This window comes from Eptesicus fuscus, chromosome 8 (genome assembly GCF_027574615.1).
Source record: "Eptesicus fuscus isolate TK198812 chromosome 8, DD_ASM_mEF_20220401, whole genome shotgun sequence".
Classification (NCBI taxonomy): Eukaryota; Metazoa; Chordata; class Mammalia; order Chiroptera; family Vespertilionidae; genus Eptesicus; species Eptesicus fuscus.
The window spans coordinates 2,968,374-2,991,634 of record NC_072480.1 but is presented as its reverse complement, the minus strand read 5'-3'; the positions used below and the strand labels follow the sequence as shown (position 1 = coordinate 2,991,634).

Genomic DNA, 23,261 nt, shown 5'->3' with positions numbered 1-23,261 from the left:
GCTCCAATGGGCCCAAAAGAGAGCAGGACTACAGCGGGATGGTGGGGTAGGTGAGCGGGTGGCGCCAGGCCAAGGCGGGTGAGAGTTGGGGCCCAATCGCCCTGCTGATTACCCAGCAGATGGCAACCAGTGGGGCTGGCAGGGGGCAGGGCTGCTGCCTGGCTTTCAGCTGCTGAGGGAGCTTGGTAGGGGGGTCCACCACCGATTGATTGCCCTGCAGATGTCGACCAGTGGCCGGCAGACTCTGAAAGCCCCATCAGGGGCCAGGCCCCAGGCTGGGATAGGAAACTGGGGGAGGGGGGTTGCAACCTCTCGCTGGCTACCTGGGAGCAGGAGTGACAGAAACGGAGGTACAGTGAGAATGTGGGGTGTCTGCCAAGCTCACTCTCATTCCTCCTGCTACCCTTCCCCAGGACACCAGGGCTTGTGCACCAGGAAAGCCCCCACACTCAGGTGCCGGGCACCCATGAGGAGCCCACCCTACACCTGCGTGCCTCTTCCGGGTGAGGCAGGCCACAGCAAGTGGGACTTCAGGGGCCAGTTGGGCTCCCTGTGGGTTCATGCAGGAGCTGGTCTGTGAGACCGGCCAGGAGAGAGCATGCAGCCTGTCCGGCTTCTGTGCAGTGCCACTGTGCGGCCCAGAGCCTCACGCTGCACACAAGCCCACTGTATCAAGCCGCACTCACCACATCTCCCTAGGGGGACTCGGGTGCTGTGATTCAGGCAGGGGGGGGCATGCAGGGACCAGGTGCCCAGGTGCTGCTCAGGGCCCAGAGGTTAGCTGGGACCTGCCCTTCCAAGCCAGACGCTCGCACTTCAATCGCAGGCTAGGCCTAGGGACTCTACCCATGTGCAAATTTTGTGTACTGGGCCTCTAGTAAGAAAATAAAGTAAATGAATAAAAAAACAGAATCAAATTCATAGATACAAAAAGGATGGAAGGATGATGGGTGAAAAAGAGATTAATATATACAAACTGGTAGCCCTGCACATGAATCCATGCACCAGTAGCTCTCTGTGGGGCCTGGCCACACCGCGCCCGCTGTCCAGAGGCTCTCCATGGCCCAGAGGCCCATCTGCGGCCGGGTGCAGAACGCTTGCCTCATCATCACCAGGGTGATGACGCAAGCGTTCCATGCCCCAGCCTGGCCAGAAGCCCATCTGCGGCTGGGCGCGGAATGTTTGCCTTGTTGCCAAGGTGATTATGCAAGCGTTCCCCATGCCCCCCCCCCCCCCCTGCCTGGCTGCTTTGTGCCCGCTGCTCAGAGGCCCTCTACGGCCAGGGTGGAATGCTTGCCTTGTCGCCGCGGCAATGAAGCTGGCATTCCTCCAGGCCTCTCATGCTGCCTGCTCTCAGCAGCCATCTCCCCGGGACTGGGAGACTCTGGTGGGGCTGAGAGGACTGGGCACTGCCATCTTGTGGCTATGGGCACCACCATCTTTGTGATGGAGTGATGGTTAATTTGCATATTACCCTTTTATTAGATAGAATTGCCAGTTATAAAAACAGTCACAGGGATGTAATATAAAACATTAGGAATCTATACTAATAATAGCCGAGGGCTGTCACGACATAATGGACGACTGGTCACCAGGAAGTGCATGGAGCACCTCCGGGTCCTGCCCCCATGGCCCATAGGCTCCTATCACAGCAAGGCTGGTGGCCTGGTGGATGGGGCGAGGCAGGCTCAGAGAGCAGGGCCTGGCTGGCAGGCACTGTGGCCCACAGACAGACAACAAGGCCTGGATGGCAGATGCTGTGGCAAGCGAGCAGGCCCACAGACAGCAGGGCCTGGCTGCCAGGTGCTGTGGCAAGTGAGCAGGCCTGAAGATAGATAGCAGGGTCTGGCTGCCAGGCGCTGGGGCCCGCAGATAGACAGCAGGTCCTGGCTGCCAGGCGCCGGGGCCTGCAGACAGACAGCAGTGTTCTTGGTACCTTGGGTAATAAGAATCCAGGAAGGTGATCTAGGGTTTTTCCACCTCACTCCTGGAGGAAAAAATGAAGTTCCGCTGCTAGAGGGACTAAGAAATGTCATATCCTGCCCTGACTGGTTTGGCTCAGTGGACAGAGCTTCAGCCGGCCAACCACAGGGTCCGGGTTCGATTCTGATCAAGGGCATGTACCTAGGTTACAGGTTCCTCCCTGGCCAGGGCCCAGGTCAGGGCTCATGAAGGAGGCAATCAATCAAAGTGTCCCTCACTCTTTCCCTCTCACTTCCACACTCTCTAAAAATCAATGGAAAAATATCCTCAGGTGAAGAGAGAAAGAAGAAAGAAAGAAAGAAAGAAAGAAAGAAAGAAAGAAAGAAAGAAAGAAAGAAAGAGAGAGAGAAAGAAGGAAGGAAGGAAGGAAGGAAGGAAGGAAGGAAGGAAGGAAAGGAAGGAAGGAAGGAAGGAAAGGAAGGAAAGGAAGGAGAAGGGGAAGGGGAAGGGGAAGGGAAGGGAAGGGGAGGGAGGAAGGAAGGAAGGAAGGAAGGAAGGAAGGAAGGAAGGAAGGAAGGAAGGAAGAAAGAAGAAAGAAAGAAAGAAAGAAAGAAAGAAAGAAAGAAAGAAAGAAAGAAAGAAAGAAAGAAAGAAAGAAAGAGAAAGAAAGAAAGAAAGAAAGAAGGGAAGAAAGAAAGGAAGAAGGAAAGAAAGAAAGGAAGAAGGAAAGGAAGAGAGGTCATATCCTATGAAAGAGACATCTTGAAAATGCCTAAAGAAAGTTGTCATTTTTTTTTGTGGTGAAGGGACTGGATTCCGTGTTGATGAAAATACCTTGGTGGTTGCAGTGGCTGGCAGTGGCAGCAGCAGCGGGATGATGGGGGTGGGGCTTTCCCCTGATCAGCCTGGTCACCTCCTGCAGAGGGAGGCCAGACTGTGGCTTAGGCCCGCTGTGGCCTAAGCTGTCAGTAGGACATCCCCTGAGGGCTCCCAGATTGGAGAGGGTGCAGGTCAGGTTGAGGGACCCCCCTCCCATGCACAAATATCGTGCACCAGGCCTCTAGTATAGTTAATGATATTGTAATGCTTCTGTATGGTGTCTAGTGAGTACTAAACTTATTGGGGTGATCACTTAGTAAGCTATATAAATATCTAATCACTATGTTGTAAACATGAAATTAATATAATGTTGTATGTCTATCATAATAAAAAATGATAAAATATTTAAAAATTAAGTAAACTTGAAAAAATTATATTTCATTTGCAATTATATAAAAAAAGAATAAAATACCTAGGAATAAATTTAACCAAGCAAATAAAAGACCACTCCACTGAAACTATAAGACATTAATGAAAGAGATTACAGAGGATATAAACAAATGGAAAGATATTCTATTGCCATACATTGAAATAATTTATATTGTTAAAGTCCATACTAGTCGATGAAATCTACAGGTTCAATGCAATCTCTATTGAAATTCCAATGGTATTTTTTCACAGCAATAGAACAAACAATTCTAAAATTTGTATGGTATTACAAAAGACACCAAATTGCAAAGTTATCTTGAAATAGAACAAAACTAGAGGTGTCATGGTGCCTCAAATAAAACTATTGCGAAACTATTGTAACCAAAACAGTATGGTATTGACATAAAAACAGATACATAGGCCAATAGGACAGAGTGGAATACTCAGAAATAAACCCACCCATATATGGTCAATTATTTTACAATAAAGTAGCCAAGGATATAGAGTGGGAAAAGGACAATCTCTTCAATAGATGCTGGTGGAAAAACTGGAGAGCTACATGCAAGGTAAGGAAACTGGACAATTCTTACAGATACACAAGAATGAAGTAAAAATGGATTCATGGCTTGCTATAGCATGGATGGACCTGGAGAATATTATTTTAAGTGAAATAAGCCAGTTGGAAAAAGACAAGTACCATATTATTTCACTTGTATGTTGAATCCAATGAACAAATAAACTAACAAACAAAGTGGAGACAGACTCATGGATACAGAAAACAACTGACAGCTGTCACAGGGGAGGGGATTGGAGACTAGGTGAGAAGGGTGAAGGGATTATGCAAAGGGGAAAAAAAAAAGACTCATGGACACAGAGTCTTCGGTGATTGCCAAAGGGCAGGAGGTTAAAGGGAGGTTAGAAAAAGGTAAAAAGGGGATAAACTGTGATGGAAACAGAATTGACATGAGGTGGTAAACACATAATACAATATACAGATGTTGTATTGTAAATTGTACACCTGAAACCTGTATAATTTTATTAATCAATGTCACCTCAATAAATTCAATATAAATAAAAATAAATTTTGGAAAAAGAGACTTAAATGTAAGACCTGAAACTGTAAAATAAAGAAGAAAACATAGGTAGTAAGCCCTTTGACATGGCTTGGCAGTGATTTTTTGAATATGACTCCAAATGTGAAGGCAACAAAAGGTTAAATTTAAAGTGGGATTACATTAAACTAAAAACTTCTTTCTGCACAGCAAAGGATACCATCAACAAAATGAAAGGGCAACCTATGAAATGGAAGAAAATATTTGCAAATCATAGATCTGATAAGAAGTTAATGTTGAAAATATATAAAAAACTCATAACTCAATAGCAAAAAAGTGCCAATCTGTTTTTAAAAAGTGGGCGGAAGATCTGAATATATATTTTATAAAGAAGGCATACAAATGACCACGAGGTACATAAAGGGATGCTCAATATCACTAATAATCAGGGTAATGGAAATCAAAACCACAATAAGATACATTATTACATGTTAGAATGTATATCACACATGTTAGAATGTATATCATCAAAAAGACAAGAAATAGCAGGTACTGATGAGGATGTGGAGAAGAGGGAACCTGGTACACTGTTGATGGGAATGTAAATTGGTGGAACCACTATGGAAAATGGTATGAAGCTTCTTCAGAAAATTAAAATTGAAACTACCATAAGATACAGCAATTCTACTTGGTATTTATTTTCAAGAAAAAAACTAACTTGAAAAGATGTATGTACCCCATGAACACACTGCAACATTCTTATTTATTTATTTATTTATTTATTTATTTATTTATTTACTGAGGCCCAGTGCACAAAATTCATGCATGGGGGGTGGGCAGTGTCCCTTAGCCCGGCCTGCACCCTTTCCAATCTGGGACCCCTCAGGGGATGTCCAACTGATGGTTTAGGGGCATTAATTCCAGCCATTAGGAAAATCACACAGAATGTCCTTGACATACAAACAGTGTGGTTTTATGAGTAGTTTTAATAATAATGGCCATTCTTTTTAAATAATATCTGCTTGCATACAATATAGCTGGTACTATGTGAATTCAGAATGTTAATATCACAAAATCATAGAAGGTTGTAGTGGAAATAACTTTGAATTGTCTAGTCCAAATGTTTATAAATATTGGAATTCCCTTTTCAAAGATTTTGAATGCTTTTTGTCCTAAGAAGCTTAACCAACTTTTGAGGCAATCCATTTTCTGTGAAAGGACTGGGGGACTCCAGCGGCACCGTGCACCTGCCACCCCCGCTTGGGGCTGAAAGGACAGGGGTACTCTGGCACCGCACGCCTGCCGCCCCCGAGACGGGGGCCTCTGGCGGGGTTGAGGGGACTGGGAGCCACCATCTTGTAGCTATGGGCACTGCCATATTTGTGATGGTGTGATGGTCAACTTGCATGTTCCCTCTTTATTAGATAGGACTTTTTATTTCAGAGAGGAAGGGAGAGGGAGAAAGAGATAGAAAAATCAATGATGGGAGAGAATCATTGATTGGCTGCCTCCTGCACACCCCACACTGCTGATCAAGTCCGCAGCCCAGGCATATGCCATGACTGGGAATAGGACTGTGACCTCCTGGTTCATAGGTCAATGCTGAACCACTGAGCCATGCTGCCTGGGCTGCAGCATTCTTTACAATAGTCAAGACATGGAAAAAAACCTAAGTGTCAATAGATTTTTCAAAATGAGGCATAGTCAGAGAAAGATAAGTATCACATGATCTCACTCATATGTGGAATCTCAAGAACAAAATAAACTGATAAACAAAATAGATCCAGAGACACAGAAACAATCAACAGAATGACAAATCGCAGAGGGAAGAGGGGAGGGTGGGTGTGAAGGGATACTATAATATTTTTAGCAATAAAGATAAAATGTGGCATATATATACAACACAATATTATTCATTCTAAAAAATAAAAAGGAATCTTGCCAATTGCAGCAACATGCATAGCCCTTGAGGGCATTATGCTACATGAAATAAAACAGAGAAAGAGAAATACCAAATCATCTCACTTGTGTGTGGAATCTAAAGAGAAAATAAAGCTCATCCTAATATATAAAGAGTCAGGGTCCGTTACAACCTAAATGACCACATGGATGACTGAACACCAGGCTAGGGTCCCGGCCGGCATGGCAGAAGTCAGTCCTGGGTCCCGGCCGCCCGCCGTGGCAGTCAGTCCTGGGTCCCGGCTGCCCGCGGTGGCAGTCATTCCTGGGTCCCGGCTGCCCGCGGTGGCAGTCAGTCCTGGGTCCCGGCCACCCGAGGCGGGAGTCAGTCCTGGGTCCCGGCTGCCCATGGTGTGGCGGCAGGAGGGAGCTGTGGAAACGAAGCCATGCTACCATCGTACTGTCTTCTAGGTCCCTCCCCCCACCCGCAGGCTCTGGGGAACCATAGCCATGCTGTGACCTGGGAATCTTGGTCTCTCCCCCCGCCCGCAGGCTCCAGGGAACCAGAGCCATGCTGCAATCAGACTGGCCTCTTGGTCCCTCCCCCGCCAGCCTGCAGGCCTGGGGAACCAGAGCCATGCTTCGATGGGACTGGACCCCACCCGAGGGGTCCCAGATTGTGAGAGCATGTAGGCTAGGCTGAAAGACCCCTCCCCACCCCCACAAGTGCACGAATTTTCATGCACCAGGCCTCTAGTAAATACAGAAAAGAGATTTATGGTTACCAGAGGCAGGAGGTAGAGGGTGGGCAAAATGGGTAAAACAAGTTAAAAGACACAAACTTCCAGTTATAAAATAAGTAAGTAATGGAGATGTAATATACATCATGGTGACTATAATTATTAATACTGTTTTACATATTTGAAAGCTGCTAATAGTTGCAAATTATATAGTACTTACTAAATCTTAAAAGTTTTCTTCAGGGAGAAAATTTTTTAACTATATATGTTGATGGACATTACCTACACTTATTGTGATGATCATTTCCCAATACATATAAATATTGAATAATTATGTTGTACATCTGCAACTAATATAATGTCATATGTCAATTAATACATCAATAAAATATTTTTCTGTACTTTCATTTTTCCCCATATGCATTCTAGAGCAATCATATGGGAAAGAATTTTTTGCAACAAAACAAACTGAAATAAAGTAATCGTTAATTCCATTTTAAACTTTAAAAATTAAATCAATCCATACTTTCTTTTGACATTAATAGAAATAGAGGGAGAGGGGAAGGGAGAATGCAGATAAGCATTTACAGTGGATTATTATTAGTTCTGTTTTGACTGACATTCAAAATACTGGCTTCCTTTATAAGAGCAATCAAATTTAAAATAAAACTTCTATATTTATTTAAACATCTATAATAATAAAAGCATAATATGCAAATTGACTGAACGACCAAACAGCAAAACAACCATCTGGACGACCTTCTGGACAACCACGCTATGACATGCACTGGTGCCAGGCCAGCCAAGGCGGGTGCAATGTGATTGGTTGGGGGCCCCGCCATTGCCCCATGATAGCCCCACAGAGGGAGGCCCAGGTCACCCGGCTGGTGGTGCTGTGGCGGGTGGGCAGGGTTTCCCTCTGTGGGGTGATTGATCTGGGGGCCCCATGATCAAATGCCCCACAGAGGGAGGCCCAGGCCAGCCAAACGATTGCACTCCACTCCTGTCGCCCATAGAGGGAGGCAACAGGTGACAGGGGAGGGGGGACAGCACCACACAGATGGCAAGCAGTGGCAACGGCAGGGCCAGCTGCCAGCAGACTGGGGCAGGAAAGCCCCAATAGGCCCTGATTGCTGGCCAGGCCTAGGGACCCTACCTGAGGGGTCTCAGATTGTGAGAGGGTGCAGGCCAGTGTGAGGGACACCCCCCACCCCCCATGCATGAATTTTGTGCACTGGGCCTCTAGTACAATATAATTGTTTGTTAAACTAAAAACTAAAGCAACATTTAAATATATTAGAATAGCTTATACATGTAGGATATTATCTAAGTTTAAGGTAAAAACATCCTGAGTTTCAGATTAAAGTCTTTTGACTCTTATCCAGCTTTTCCTGAACCAAAAGACTCATCATACCAATTCTTTCCTCTTTCATCTACCATGAGGAAAAATTCAGGAGGGAAAAGGAAAATATTCAAGTACTGGAAGTCTTATCTCTTAGTTTATTGCTCCCATTTTACTCACTAAATTAATCACAGACTTTCTTCTTGTTCTCTCTTTCCTCAAGGAAAGAACAAATTATTCTTGAAAGGAAACATTAGACCCTTTAGGTCCTTTTTCTATTCAGAAGGAAGGATTACCTCTCAAAAACTTATTTCCCTCAGGAAGAGTAGTCTAGGATACCCCCTCCTCTTGGAGGGGGTGCACAGAGATGCCTGTAGAACTTAATTTTCCACATATGTATACCTTTTCAGTTATTTATTTAACAGCTTTGTCTGGTTGGTTTCTTTGAAAAGTGAGTTTGAACACTGAGATTAATGTTATAAAACATAACCTTTAAAATCAACACAAAACAAACCAAAAAAGGAAATTAAATTTATTAAAATGGCTTCAATTATTCACCATAACATTTTAAAAGTTTAATCAACTAATGGTTGGTGGCAAGGTAAGAGAAACTGCACAGAGGGAGAAACCACACAGGTGTAATTCCTACCCTTTAAAAATATTAAATTGAGGACATCAGGAATGGTGGCATGAGAGAGCACCTTGTCTTCTCTCCCTGAAATTTCAACAAGTTAACCAACTACAACTCAATAAGAAGTCATTGCTCGACACAGTTACACACTTGAGAGACCCTTGCATTGAAAGATTTAGAGGTGGATAACCAAGGATAAAGGGCGAAGGGCGGAGCAAAAGGGAGGAAAGTGCAGACAGCCCACAGAGTCAGCCCTGCAGCTGGAAGCTCATGGCTTGGCTGGGAGAGGGGAGAAAATCAGTGGTAGCAGGCACTTCCTTCAGCTAGGAGTAACAGAGAGCTGACAGGGTGCAGCACGGCAGGACAAGGGCCGTAGGGTCATGCTGCCAGCGACTGTCGGGCTTGCAGTGGTGTTTCAGACAAAGAAATGGAACCACAGAGCTCTGCCACTGCTTGGACTCCAAAAGCTCGCCTCCCATTGCCCTCGTAATCACGTCCAGGAGTCTATTAACTGTAAACCAAGAAATGTTTCCCTCTGTGATTGATCCCCAGGAGGGGTCCTTGGAGTGGGACCCCACAGAGGCCTTGGTGGTCAAGTATAGGAGATCACAGAGGTCAACAATCTTGAGATTCTGCAAATCTACTGGCAAATGGTAGAAAGGCTGATTCAGCGAAAGCTACATGCCTAGCCAAGGGAGAATGTCATATACCATAAATAATCATGGTAATGAGGATGATCAGAAAGAAAATTAAAATCTCCAGAAAGCAAGCTGGAATACATGAAAATATGTGATATAAATGACAGAGATTTCAAGTTTGCAGTTCTGAAAATACTCAATGAGATGCAAGAAAATAAAGGCAATTCAATGCACTCAGAAAACAAATCAATGAACAAAAGGAGTACTTTACCAAAGAGATTGAAACTTTAAAAAAGATCCAATCAGAAATTCTGGAAATGAAACATGCCATAAAGGAAATTAAGAGTGAACTACTGAGCATAGAAAACAACCAACCTGCTGGAGGAAAGAATTAATGATATCAAAGATAGGAATCAAGAAATTACACAGAGGGGTGGGGGAAAGAAATGATACAGAGGGAAGAATAGAGAGATCTGAGAATAAAGAAAAATGAAAGAGCTCTATGAGACTTAGCTGAGTCTATCAGAAAAAGCAATATTAGAATTATAGGTATTGTGGAGGAGGAAGAAAGGAGAAGGGAATGGAGAGAACTAGATCCTCAAATCCAAGAAGCAAACAAAAACACTTAGTTACCTCAATCCACATTCACAGAGGATAGAGAAATGTTACAAGATAAGGGGGGAGAAAGGCATATTTTACAGAGTAGAGGAATGTTGCAAGATAAGGGGAAGAGGAAGAGGGGGGCACCAGGTGGGCTTTGACCTTTGAAACTGATATTCTGCAGAAGAATGACCAATTAGGAAAGCATAGGGGTCATAAATTAAGGAAGGGTCCAATTAGAAAGGGTCATGTTCAGACAAAGAGCAACAGCCTTTATAAATCTGGAGACAAAGAACCTCAGAATGGGTTAGATTTTTTTCCCATTTGAGAGAGAGAGAGAGAGTGAGAGCAGGTTTTTCCCATTTGGGGTCCCCTCCCTAGGGGGAGTTTGTATATGGTTCCAACAAACTTCCAAATTTTTATTTAAAATTTTTTAGTCCACGAATTTTATTCTTCAAATTTCATAGGACAAGAACCCACAGGAAGAGATGGGAGATTTGACTTGGGGTGGTGGGCACACAGTGCAATATACAGATCTTGTAACAGAAACCCACACCTGAAACATATATTTATGTTAACCAATGTCAGCCTAATAAATTTAATAAAAACATTAAATTAAGAAAGACAAATTGTTTGATACAACCAACTTGAAACTTAATCACACCATAAAATCAAGCGTAAAATTAATGTGCATGTGGTATTTTTTACACTGTCTTTTTTTTTTTTTTTGTCTAGAAGTCTGTGCTTTATGTTCGTCTGCCTGGAAATAAGAATACTTTTCAGGTATATTAATACTTACCATCATTTTTGTCAGGGATGATTGTAACCCAAGCTCCTGGGAATTCTGATCCAATTCTACCACCCATAGGCATGCTCAGAAGGACATGGAATGTCTCTTCCTCTTCATACAAGGAGTCATCAATCACAACAATCCGACACATTTTCTCACGCTCATGTTTGTTAAAGCGGATGACACTGGTGTGGTCCTCAGGCCTGGATATGTAATCAGAATAGGACAGCACTGATGTTGGAACAGTTCCGCTTGCTGTTCCTTGAGGCAGAGAAAATACAAAAGATGTTTTATGTAGAGTATATCACAAGATCACAAGGGTATTTCAAAAAATAATTTTCACATGCAGCATTTCAATGGTCAATTAATATGTATTAACACCCCTAGAAAGTGCAATAGCACTTATATGTTCTAGTATCACACATTAACTTCACAATGGTCTCAACATCCTATCTAATAATAGACAAATATGCAAATTGACCATACCACCGACACACCCACAAGCCACACCCACAAGCCATGCCCACCATCCAATCAGAGTGAGCATGCAAATTAACCCAAACCAAGATGGCTACAGCCACAGAGAGCAAGGTTTCCTAGGTAATAGAGGAAGCCAAGCTTTCCGCCTGCCATTGCCAGGCCTAAGCCTCCACTCAAGCTACAAAGTTTCAATTATAGAAGGTAAACAAATTCAAACAAATGGTGGCAGAATGGAGCTTGAGAGAGCAGGCCAGGGTTGCCGCCAGCAACAGGGGAAGCAAAGCTTTCCGCACACCCTGGCCGGGCCCACCCGCTTAAGGCAACAAAGTTTCAATTATAACCCCAACACAAATGGCTACTGGCCTCGGACAGAGCCCCAAGCTTGGCTCCGCTCTAGGCTACAAAGTTTCAATTGTAGAAGGAAAATAAATTCCAGATACCAGGGCCTCTGCTTGGGTTGCCAGGGGGCGTGGCCGGCCTGCAAACCACCACAGGCCCCTCGCTCAGGCCGCCCCACACCCCAAGGGAGCCCCCACCTGATCCGGGACACCCTTCAGGGCAAACCAGCTGGCCCCCACCCCTGTACCAAGCCTCTATCCTATCTAATAAAAGAGTAATCTGCAGATTGATCATCACTGCAACACACATTATAGCTGCCCCATGTGGTCACAGATCCTGTCTCCATGTGGACACAAGATGGCCACCACAGGATGGCCAGCAGGAGAGGGCAGTTGGGAGGCACCCGACCTGCAAAGGAGGGCAGTTGAGAAGGATCAGGCCTGCAAGGGAGGGCAGTTGGAGTTGATCAACCCTGCAGGAAAGGGCAGTTAGGGGTGACCAGGCCAGCAGAGGAGGGAAGTTGGGGGCAAACAGGCTGGCAGCAGAGTGGTTAGGGGGTGATCAGGCTGGCAGGCAGAAGCGATTAGGGGCAATCAGGAAGGCAGGCAGGCAAGCAGTTGGGAGCCAGCAGTCCTGGATTGTGAGAGGGATGTCTGACTGCCCGTTTAGGCCTGATCCCACCAGCAGTCGGACATCCCTAGAGGGGTCCCAGATTGGAGAGGGTACAGGCTGGGCTAAGGGACAACCCCCTCTGTGCACGAATTTCGTGCACTGGGCCTCTAGTATGATAAATATTAAGTTTCAAATGTTTTCTCTACTTTCTTCCAGTGGTCTTTTAGAAAAACACAATATTACAAAATAATAGCTCCTATTATACAACTGCTTACTGTGTGCAGATAAAGTACCGAGTGTTTTACGGGCATTGCCTCATTGATCCTCTCAACCATTCTATTCTATTGGGTTTTATGCATTTGGTAATCTAGGCTTATAGGTTAAACTATATAACCCAGAGCTGAAGGCTGATCCTGAAGGCAATAATTTTAATCACTATTCTCTATATGCCTGTCAATGCATATACATTAATAGAAATTTTAAAGATCGGCTCAGATATCAATAGCATATATGACTTTTTCTGTTGCATCTTTAGAAAGTCTATTTATTTTCCAGAATATTAATGAATATTAAGTGATATTATGAATATATTAATGAATATTCTGTATTAATTTTAATTATATAAAATCACCTTACAGAGGATACTTTACCATGAGCAAAATAAATATTCAGAAGTTTGATTGCAATGAGTTTCAAACTAGTATGAAATTAGTTTTCTTCTATAGGCATGATTTCTTTGCTTCTTTTTGTTTTGTTTTCTCTTTTGATAATTGCTACCTTCTACTTCAGCAGCCTTGTGGGGGGCACAGAGAATGAGGGACCTTCAATTTCTTATAACCCACAAAGCATTGAAAAGTAGAGTAAGCAAACAAAGTGAAAAAAATATTTTTGTGTAAGAGGCAGCAGAGTCCTTCCAGGTGCTCTCAGAGGAGTTCTCAAAGTGCAATGGTGAAGGAAGATTTCTGGATAACTGCTTTTTTTCATGGAAATTATAATTATAAAGTATACCTCTCATGGCATGATGTTATGTTGCCAACATGTTAAAGACACTTATTTTTATCTTGGGGGGGGGGGTGGGTATTTCCAGCTACCTTGTTGTGTATAACAGATCACTATCAACTCCTGGCTCACGTCTCCACTTCTCCTGATGGGAATGAACAGTTCACCAACATCTTCCTCAATGGAGTATGCAGACTGGGGAATAAATACAGCTGGTTCTAAGGAGAAAACACAACAACAGTCATTGTTTTTAATCTCTGAAACAATCCTATGCAAATTAAAATTTCTCTAATGATTGATTTCCCCCCTTGGATATTCTTTTAGAAAAATATAGTGTGAGGGGAAGGAAGAAGGAGAGGGGACAAGTTGTTATACAGTATGCAGGCCTTGGACTAGTGAATTCTTAGCTTAGAAATAAAAGCCAACATTGCTTTTATCTACAGTAATTATTTTTTCTCAATTAATAAGTGCTGGTGATATGCTTCCTTTAAAATCCAACTTCATTCTTTTGGCACTAATCAATACCTTTCAATTAAGTAGTCAATTTTTAGAGTTGGAAGAGATCTAAGATGGCATTTTGTCTCACCTTTTACTTTATAGATGAGGAAACTCAGACTCATAGAGTGGAACTTATTTGTCAAGGACTCTTCCTGGTAAGACAGGATTAAAACTCAAATCTTGCTAAGTCTACTATATTTGCTTTTCTAACCCCAAATGTGTTCATTTTAAATAACTAAAAAATAATAATCCACTGTTCAACACTTGTTTTCTTAGTTTGTTTGTTATTTTTAAAATAGTAGTTCCACCTATCAGAAAAATTATATATACCCCTATGTTCATAGTAGCATTATTTTCAATAGCTAAGATCTGGAAACAGCCAAAGTGCCCAGCAGTAGATGAGTAGATAAAAAAGCTGTGGGACATTGACATAATGGAATACTATGCAGCTGTAAAAAAGGATCTCTTACCCTTTGAGATAGCATGGATGGACCTGGAGAGTATTATGCTAAGCAAAATAAGCCACTTGGAGAAAGACAATTATCATATGATATCACTTATATGTGGAACCTAATTAACAAAATAAACTGATGAGCAAGATAGGTCCAGAGACATAGAAGCATGGATCAGGCTGACAGATCTCAGAGGGAAGGGGGGAAGAGGGTGGAAAGAGATTAAACAAAGAACTTATAATCGTTTATGAATAGCCCATGGGCACACACAATAGTTAAATGTAGGCTGGGGTGGGTGGGAGCTAAGTAGATGGGGGGATAAGGGGTGAAAATAGGGGACATCTGTAATACTCCCAACAATAAAAATAAATTTAAAAATAAAGACAATGAAATTTGCCTCAAAAAAACTATAGCATTTCCTTTAGAATTTATTAATGTATTCATCTGGCACAAGAAAGAAGTTTGTGGTTTATTTCTTCCCCTGGAGAAATAACAATAATACATAGTATACAACATTATATTTATACTAGTGACTCGGTACACATTTAAAGGAAATTAATTAGAAGGTGGCCAGCTGGGCGGGACTGGGTGAGATGGGCTGGACATGCCCTGGGGCCAACCTCCCACTGTTCCTCCCCAGCTGGATGCACCTGGGGCATCTGTGGAGTGAGCAGGGTCCCTCTGGCAGGTGGGGTCCTTCAGCCTGGCCTGTGGGGATTGAGCTGAAACTGGCTCTCCAACATCCCCTGAGGGGTCCCGTTGTGCAAGAGGGAACTCTGCAAAGTTGCTGTGTTGAGTGTCTGCCCCCTGGTGATCAGTGTGCATCATATCTACTGACCAGTCGGCGGGTTGGCCAGTTGCTTAGCCTTTTATATATATAGATAATAAGATTCAATAATTCATTTTAAGGTATATGAAAGGTACACTAAATAATAAAAATGGTATAAATTGTTGAAAAAACAACAACACTGTTCCATGTAAAACTACGTTTAGTTCAACAGCACATTTAGTTCAATAGTTTGACATGATAACCCCCAAACAGATTATGTTGGTATTTGCCAGGAGTCTGTTTCACTGGAAGTCTCATATATACACAGAAAATGGTTTGTGTTTTATTTTTTTAAAAAGTAAGCCACACTGCTTCTGATATTACAAAAAAGAACACTGGAATTGTGAACACAGGCCCTCGAGATCCACGTTCCATCCTTCTCCACCCTGCCTTGTGCCCCTGGAACTGACTAATGTGAACCACATCAAAGTTTCCCTTGTGCTCTGGCTTTTGGTTTGGTCAGCAGAACTCAGAGGACTGTGCAAAAGCAAAGAGCGGTTGGCATTCATTCTTCTGGTTCCCCTCAGGATTCCTCTGTGCGAGGCGACCAGCGGGGTGATTGGGGGTGGCCCAGGCCTGCTCTCCAGCCAGCCCCATCCCCCAACACCACAAGTCGCCTCCCTCTGTGGGGCAATGTGGGGCAATCCGGGGGGGCCCCACTGGCACCTGCCTTGGCTGGCCTGGGGCCTGAGGGCTGGGGGCAGCTCCTTCATTGAGCGTCTGCCCCCTGGTGGTCAGTGTGTTTCATGGTGACTGGTCATTCCGCCTGTTGTTTTGCTATTCAGTCGATTTCCATATTCGGCTTTTATTATATAGGATTCATTTATCAAACATTGATTGGGTGACTTCTACTTGCCAGACACTGTATTAAAAATAGGGGATATTGAAAAAAACTAAATCCCTAGTCTCATTCTCATACTAGTTGGGGATGGAGAGGAGAAAGAAAATAAACAAACATACAATAAAATATGTATTATTTCAGGAGGTGACAAATGATATAAAGAATATAGAATATGCTGAGGGGGAAAAGAGAGGGCTGAGGCAGGGTATGTTCATGAGTTGTCTGTGTTATTTAGGGAAGTCATGGAAAGTATCTCTGATAGAGGAGTCACATTTGAACTGAGATTGCAAGGTAGTAATGAGAAGCTTTCTGTGAATAACTTAGAGAATTCCAGGCAAAGGGCTGAACAAGTAAAAAGGGCCTCAGGCCAGGTTGTGTCAGGTATGTACAAGGAACAGGCAGGAGTAAATTGAGTGTTCAGAGTAACCTAGGCAATAAGGAAAGGGTAGGACATGGGGACAGAGAAGGAATGATGGGCTGGGTGGTAGGCAGATTACCTGGAGCTTTCAGGACAATTGGAAGGACTTTGTAATTTACTTAGAGAAAGATATTGTGGAAATAAAGACCAACCAATGGGATTGCAACAAGTTAACTATTTATTCAGTTACTATAGCAAAGGAGTCAGCCACCATTAATCTTGTATTTGGCAGAAACTCAAAGGTAGACAGAAGAATGAGAAAGCTTTTGAGTGAATTAAATAAAGAGAAGGCTTTAAGTGTGCCCTGAGTACAGGCTATTGGCACAGGGAAACTGTAAGAGGACTAACTAGGAGGCAAACATTCTTTGCAAGTAGTTGGTCTTAAGTTGAAAACAGGGACAAAAACAAACAAAGCTGTCAGTAACTGATCAAGTCCTGACCATTTTGGGCTGATTGTTACAGAGGTTGTGGTTTGTTTCCCCAGTTGCTGTAGGTTGTGAGTCAAAGTTGTATTTTTAATATGTGGTCTCTCCTATGTTTATATATCCAGTCTCTCTCTATAAAAGCATAGGAAGGCTTTGAACATGGGGGTGCTATAAAATGACATATTTTAAGAGCATTATTTTTGGCTTTTGTGACATAGACCTTAGGGCCCAGGAGTTGAAGCAGAGTCCAGTTAGGAAGCTTTACAAATATCCAGGAAAGAGAACATAGAATATTGGAGCAGGTGATGGCAGTGGATGTGATATAATAGGGTTATCTGCAGGTCGTATAAAGGAAGAGCCAAAGAGTTTTCTGATAGATTGGATGTCGTACATGAGTAAACAAGAGAATCAAGGATGAATCCAAGTTTTGCTGTCTTGACCAACTGGAAAGATAAAATTGCAATAAAGAGATGTGGGGAAGACTGTGGAGAATCAAATTTAGAGCTGGAAATCAAAAGTTTTGGACATATTAAAATTGAGGTATATTTTACATATCCAAGCTGTGATGTCAAATTAGCCAAGTGGGTATATAATTCTGGATTTCAATGGAGAGGTCTAGATTGTAAATATAATTGGGAGTCACTGGGATGCTGATGATTCGTAAATCCACGAGTCAGAATAAAATCACTTAGCGAAGGATGACAGGTAAAGAAGACAATGGATCCAGTGACTAACCGGGGCATTTGGAGATCAGGGCAATAAAGAAAACTGAGCAAAGGAGGTTGAGAAGCATCTCAGTGATGGTACTGGAGTCAAGTGCAAAAGCATTTTAAAAAATAGAAAGGGATGACCAATTGTCTCAAATGCTGCTGACAAGTTAAATAAAGTAAAAACCAAGATCATTAGATTTGGCAAAGAGGAGTCACCAGTTATCTTCACCAGAACTGTTTCAGTGAAGTGAAGGAAATAAAGATCTGATGGAGTGGTAGGAGAAAACTGGAAGACAATAGATGTAGACATTAGTTTCAAGTTTTGCTTTAAATGGGAACAAAGTGGTATCTAGAGAAATATGTTTTCTTATTTATTTTTAAGATGAATTTTAGTAAGGGTAAAAATTATTCCTACTATTATAAAGTAGTATTTTAGCAAATATAACATTTCAACAGAAATTGTCATAAAACTCCAGTAAAAAAATTACACAAAGTGCCAAGAAATATTCAAATCAAGTATGCAAAAAATCTCCGTGACTTACGGAAATTAACTCTGATATCACCTTGGGGTTGGCAGTTCTCAGGTTACTGTATGACATTAGTATGAAATATTACATAAAGTTTCATGTCTTTATTAAAGTTTCTTGTGGACTGAATTTTTATCCCTCAAAATTCATATGTTGAAGTCCAAACCTCTAACATGATGGTATTTGGAGGTGGGGCCTTTGGGAAATAATTAGGTTTAGATAAGGTAAAAAAGATAGAGCCCTCATGATGAGATTAATGTCCTTTGAAAAAGAGGAAGAGTGAGTTCTTTCTTTCTCCAAGCACATGCACATAAAAAGGCCATATGAGCATATAGCAAGAAGATGGCTGACTACAAGCCAGGAAGAAGCCAATCATTAATAACTTGGTCATGGACTTCCAGCATCCAGAACTGTAAGAAGTAAATGTCTGTCTTAATTTGTGGTATTTTGTTCTAGCAGCTCCAGCTGACCAAGACTGAATTGATCACATATAATATTTATTCTATATTGTTAATCTATACTGGTCATGTTTTGTTTTGTTTTTCAAATTAGTTACTCAGAAAAGTCCCATGTATGGGATTTTAATATAATACCTTGAATACCTGAATGTTGGTTTCTCCCACACCATATGGCTCACACAAGTTTAATTAAACCAGCCAGGACTTCTTGTTAGTGTCAATAGGTTTAAATTATAAATAAAGAAGAAATCTGGGTGTCTAGAGCTTGCTGCTAGCTCTGGAATCTACTCTTCTACTTGGTCTAATAGGGAGTAAATATGTCTAGCAGCAATTTTAGGTCTTCTGTTGACTAATTTCTGGCAGAAATGTGTGGTCTGTGGGAGAAAAACTAGAAAAGGAGAGATGAAGAAAGACTTCCCTGGTAGACTTTCTAATTAACATTATTTTTCAAACTCACTATATATACCTATATATATCTATATATCTATATATCTATATCTACTATATATCTATATATCTATAGGCCTGGTGTGCACAATGAAAGGAAATTAATTAGAAGGTGGCCGGCGGGGCAGGACTGGGCGAGATGGGCCAGACACACCCTGGATCCAACCTCCTGAAGTCCCTCCCTGGCCGGCTGCACTTGGGGCAGCTCCAGGGATTGAAGAGGATCTGCAGAGTGAGTAGGGTCCCTCTGGCAGGGTGGGTTCCTCAGCCTGGCCTGTGGGAATCGGGCCAAAACCGGAAGTCTGACCTCCCCTGAGGGGTCTCAGAGTGCGAGAGGGCACTCTGCAAAACTCCTGCGTTGAGCGTCTGCCCCCTGGTGGTCAGTGCGAGTCATATATACAGGCTGGATGGCCAGTCGGCTGGTCACTTAGACTTTTATATATATAACTAGAGGCCCAGTGCACAAATTCGTGCACCAGTGGGGTCCCAAGGCCTGGCCTGCAGGATCGGGCTGAAACCGGCTCTCCGACAATCCCTGAGGGGTCCTGGGTTGAGAAAGGGTGCAGGCCAGGTGGAGGAACCCCACCGGTGCACAATCAGGGCCAGGGAGGAACGTGGGAGGTTGGTCAGCTGGGGAGGGACAGTGGGAGGGCTCCAGGGCATGTCCGGCCCATTTCACTGAGTCCCAATCTGCTGGACCCCAGCAGCAAGCTAACATACCAGTTGGAGCATCTGCCCCCTGGTGGTCAGTGCACATCATAGCGACTAGTCGACCAGTCGACTGTCTGCCCCCTGGTGGTCAGTGCACATCATAGTGTGCAGTTGAGCGGCCTTAGCATATCATTAGCATGTTATGCTTTGATTGGTTGAATGGATGATTAGACAACTGGACACTGCATTTTAGGCTTTTATTATATAGGACTAGAGGCCCGGTGCACGAAATTCGTGCACGGAGGGGGGTTGTCCCTCAGCCCAGCCTGTACCCTCTCCAATATGGGACCCCTCAAGGGATGTCCGACTGCCCGTTGGGATTGGGCCTAAACGGGCAGTCGGACATCCCTCTCACAATCCAGGACTGCTGGCTCCCAACTGCTTGCCTGCCTGCCTTCATGATTGCCCCTAACCGCTTCTGCCTGCCAGCCTGATCACCCCCTAACCACTCTGCTGCCAGCCTGTTTGCCCCCAACTTCCCTCCTCTGCCGGCCTGGTCACCCCTAACTGCCCTCTCCTGCAGGGTTGATCACCTCCAACTGCCCTCCCTTGTAGGCTTGGTCCTTCTCAACTGCCCTCCCTTGCAGGCCGGGTGCCTCCCAACTGCCCTCTCCTGCTGGCCATCTTGTGGTGGCCATCTTGTGTCCACATGGGGGCAGGATCTTTGACCACATGGGGGCAGCGATATTGTGTGTTGCAGTGATGATCAATCTGTAGATTACTCTTTTATTAGATAGGATAGAGGCCTGGTACAGGGGTGGAGGCCAGCTGGTTTGCCCTGAAGGGTATCCCTGATCAGGGTGGGGTTCCCTTGGGGCGTGGGGCAGCCTGAACGAGGGGCCTGTGGTGGTTTGCAGGCGGGCCACGCCCCCTGGCAACCCAAGCAGAGGCCCTGGTGTCTGGAATTTATTTTCCTTCTACAATTGAAACTTTGTAGCCTGGAGCAGAGCCAAGCCTGGGGCTCCCTCCGCGGCCGGCAGCCATTTCTGTTGGGGTTATAATTGAAACTTTGTTGCCTTAAGCGGAGGCCTGGGCCTGGCCAGTGTGTGCTTTGCTTCCCCTGTTGCTGGCGGGAACCCTGGCCTGCTCTCTCAAGCTCCATTCTGCCGCCATTTGTTTGAATTTGTTTACCTTCTATAATTGAAACTTTGAAGCTTTAGTGGAGGCTTAGGCCTTGCCAGGGCAGGCGGAAAGCTTGGCTTCCTCTGTTACCTAGGAAACCTTGCTCTCTGTGGCTGTAGCCATCTTGGTTTGGGTTAATTTGCATGCTCGCTCTGATTAAATGGTGGGCATGGCTTGTGGGCGTGGTTTGTGGGTGTGTCAGAGGTATGGTCAATTTGCATATTTGTCTATTATTAGAGAGGATTATAGAACCTTACATGCAGAGTGTTTCAAGTAAGCATAGCTTTTTATGTATAAAGTCCTGGAAAGTAGCATTCTTGTATTATCCTTAAAAAATGATTAGCTAATATGTATGGGATTCTTATTATTTGTTAAGCCCTATTCTAAACAAATTACATGTATCAGCTAATTTTATCTTTGCAACAATGCTTTCAGGTAAGAACTATTATGACTGTCAATTTACCTCTGAGAACATGAGGTAGACATGAAAGTTAGGCTGGTAGGTGATAGTGCTGAGATTTAAACCCAGAAAATCTGTCTTAGAGCTCAAGCTCATAATCATTATGGTCTGCTCCTAAAAGAACACTCAGAGTATCAGGGAGTATTACTCATGCCAGAGAAAAATAAAAGGTAAATTGAGATTATAAAAGAGAGAACTAAAGTACTGATAAAACAGAAATGGCAGGTATAGTAGAAGAAAAAAGAAAGTTAGAAACAAAAGATTTGAGAAGTCTTTTAAAGACCTAATGTGTTTAAAAGAACTGTACATATGTAGATTATATGTTCACATAATTTTATCCACATAAATTACAAAAGTATTATGCAAGAGTATATCATATGTATAATATACATATTAATAAAATTACAAAAGTATTATGCAAGAGTACATATGTAGATACAATATGTATACATACATAATACCTGTATAATCCTATTTAATAAAAGAGTAATATGCAAATTGACTGTACCTCCACCACACCCACAAGCCACGCCCACCAGCCAATCAGGAGCAAGTATGCAAATTAACCCAACCAAGATGGCTGCAGCGAACAGGAGACTTGGGTTTTCCCAGCAATGGAGGAAGCCAAGCTTTCTGCCTGCCCTGGCGGGCCCAGGCCTCCACTCAAGGCTACAAAGTTTCAATTATAGAAGATAAATAAATCCCAACAAAAATAGCGGCAGCCACAGAGCTGGAAAGAGCAGGAGGCTTGAGTTGCCTCCGGCGATGGAGGAAGCCAAGCTTCACAGCCCTGGCCTGCCTTAGCTTCCACTCAAGGCTACAAAGTTTCAATTATAGAAGATAAATAAATTCCAACACAAATGGCTGTGGCCATGGTACGAGCAGGAGGCTTGGCACTGCTCAAGGCTACAAAGTTTCAATTATAGAAGATAAATAAATCCCAGATACCAGGGCCTCCATTTGGGTTGCCCGGGGGCATGGCTGGCCTGTAAACCACCACAGGCCCCTCACCCAGGCCGCCCCACACCCCAAGGGAACCCCCATCCTGATCCGGGACACCCTTCAGGACAAACCAACCTGCCCCACCCATGCACCATGCCTCTATCCTATCTAATAAAAGAATAATATGCAAATTGACCATCACTCCAACACATAAGATGGCTGTCCCCATGTGGTCAAAGATGACTGCCTCCATGTGGACACAAGATGGCTGCCACAAGATGGCCAGTAGGGGAGGGCAGTTGGGAAGGATAAGGTCTGCAAGGGAGGGCAGTTGTGGGCAATAAGGCCAGCAGGGGAGGGCAGTTGGGAGGGACAAGGCCTTCAAGGGAGGGCAGTTGTGGGTGATCAAGCCTGCAGGGGAGGTGGGGTGACCAGGCTGGCAGAGGAGGGAAGTTGGGGGCGACCGGGCCTGCAGGGAAGGGAAGTTGGGGGGGACGCAGACCTGCAGGGGAGAGCAGTTGGGGAGGGGGACTTGGCCTGCAGGGGAGGGCAGTTAGGGGTGACCAGGCCTGCGGGGGAGGGCAGTTAGGAGTGACCAGGCCTGCAGGGGAGGGCAGTTAGGGGCAATCAGGCTTGCAGGGGAGCAGTTAGGCATCAATCAGGCTGGCAGGGGAGTGGTTAAGGGGTGATCAGGTTGGCAGGCAGAAGCGGTTAGAGGCAATCAGGAAGGCAGGCAGGCGAACAGTTCAGAGCCAGCAGTCCTGGATTGTGAGAGGGATGTCCCAGGATGTCCCAGATTGGAGAGGGTGCAGGCTGGGCTGAGGGCCACATGCCCCCATGCACGAATTTCGTGCACTGGGCCTCTAGTATAATATAAAAAACTATGCCAAATCCCATTAGCACATTAGGTTGAAACTGCAGCAGTTTCTAGGAAGGTGTTCATGAGAAAGCAAGGGTTGTAGTATAAAAAATAGTAAACTCCACACTAAGTAAATAGAAACATATGGAAAAAATGACAGCAAGGTCATCCTCTCAAACACTAATAGTGGTCATTTCCACGTGTTCGGACTACAAATGACAGCTATTTCTTTAAATCTTTAACTTTTTGAAAATGAACTTGTGTTACTC

General features: G+C 43.9%; 1 protein-coding gene across 1 annotated transcript in view; it reads right to left on the bottom strand.

Moving 5' to 3' along the window:
- The window catches only part of FREM2 (FRAS1 related extracellular matrix 2), a 363,685-nt gene that overhangs the window by 161,310 nt on the left and 179,114 nt on the right, over positions 1-23,261 (bottom strand). Inside the window, exons 5-6 of the mRNA XM_008160427.3 lie at positions 13,386-13,511; positions 10,873-11,124 (exon numbers count right to left, since the gene is read on the bottom strand). Coding sequence (XP_008158649.2) covers positions 10,873-11,124; positions 13,386-13,511 — 378 coding nt within the window. The remainder of the gene's footprint in view (positions 1-10,872; positions 11,125-13,385; positions 13,512-23,261) is intronic.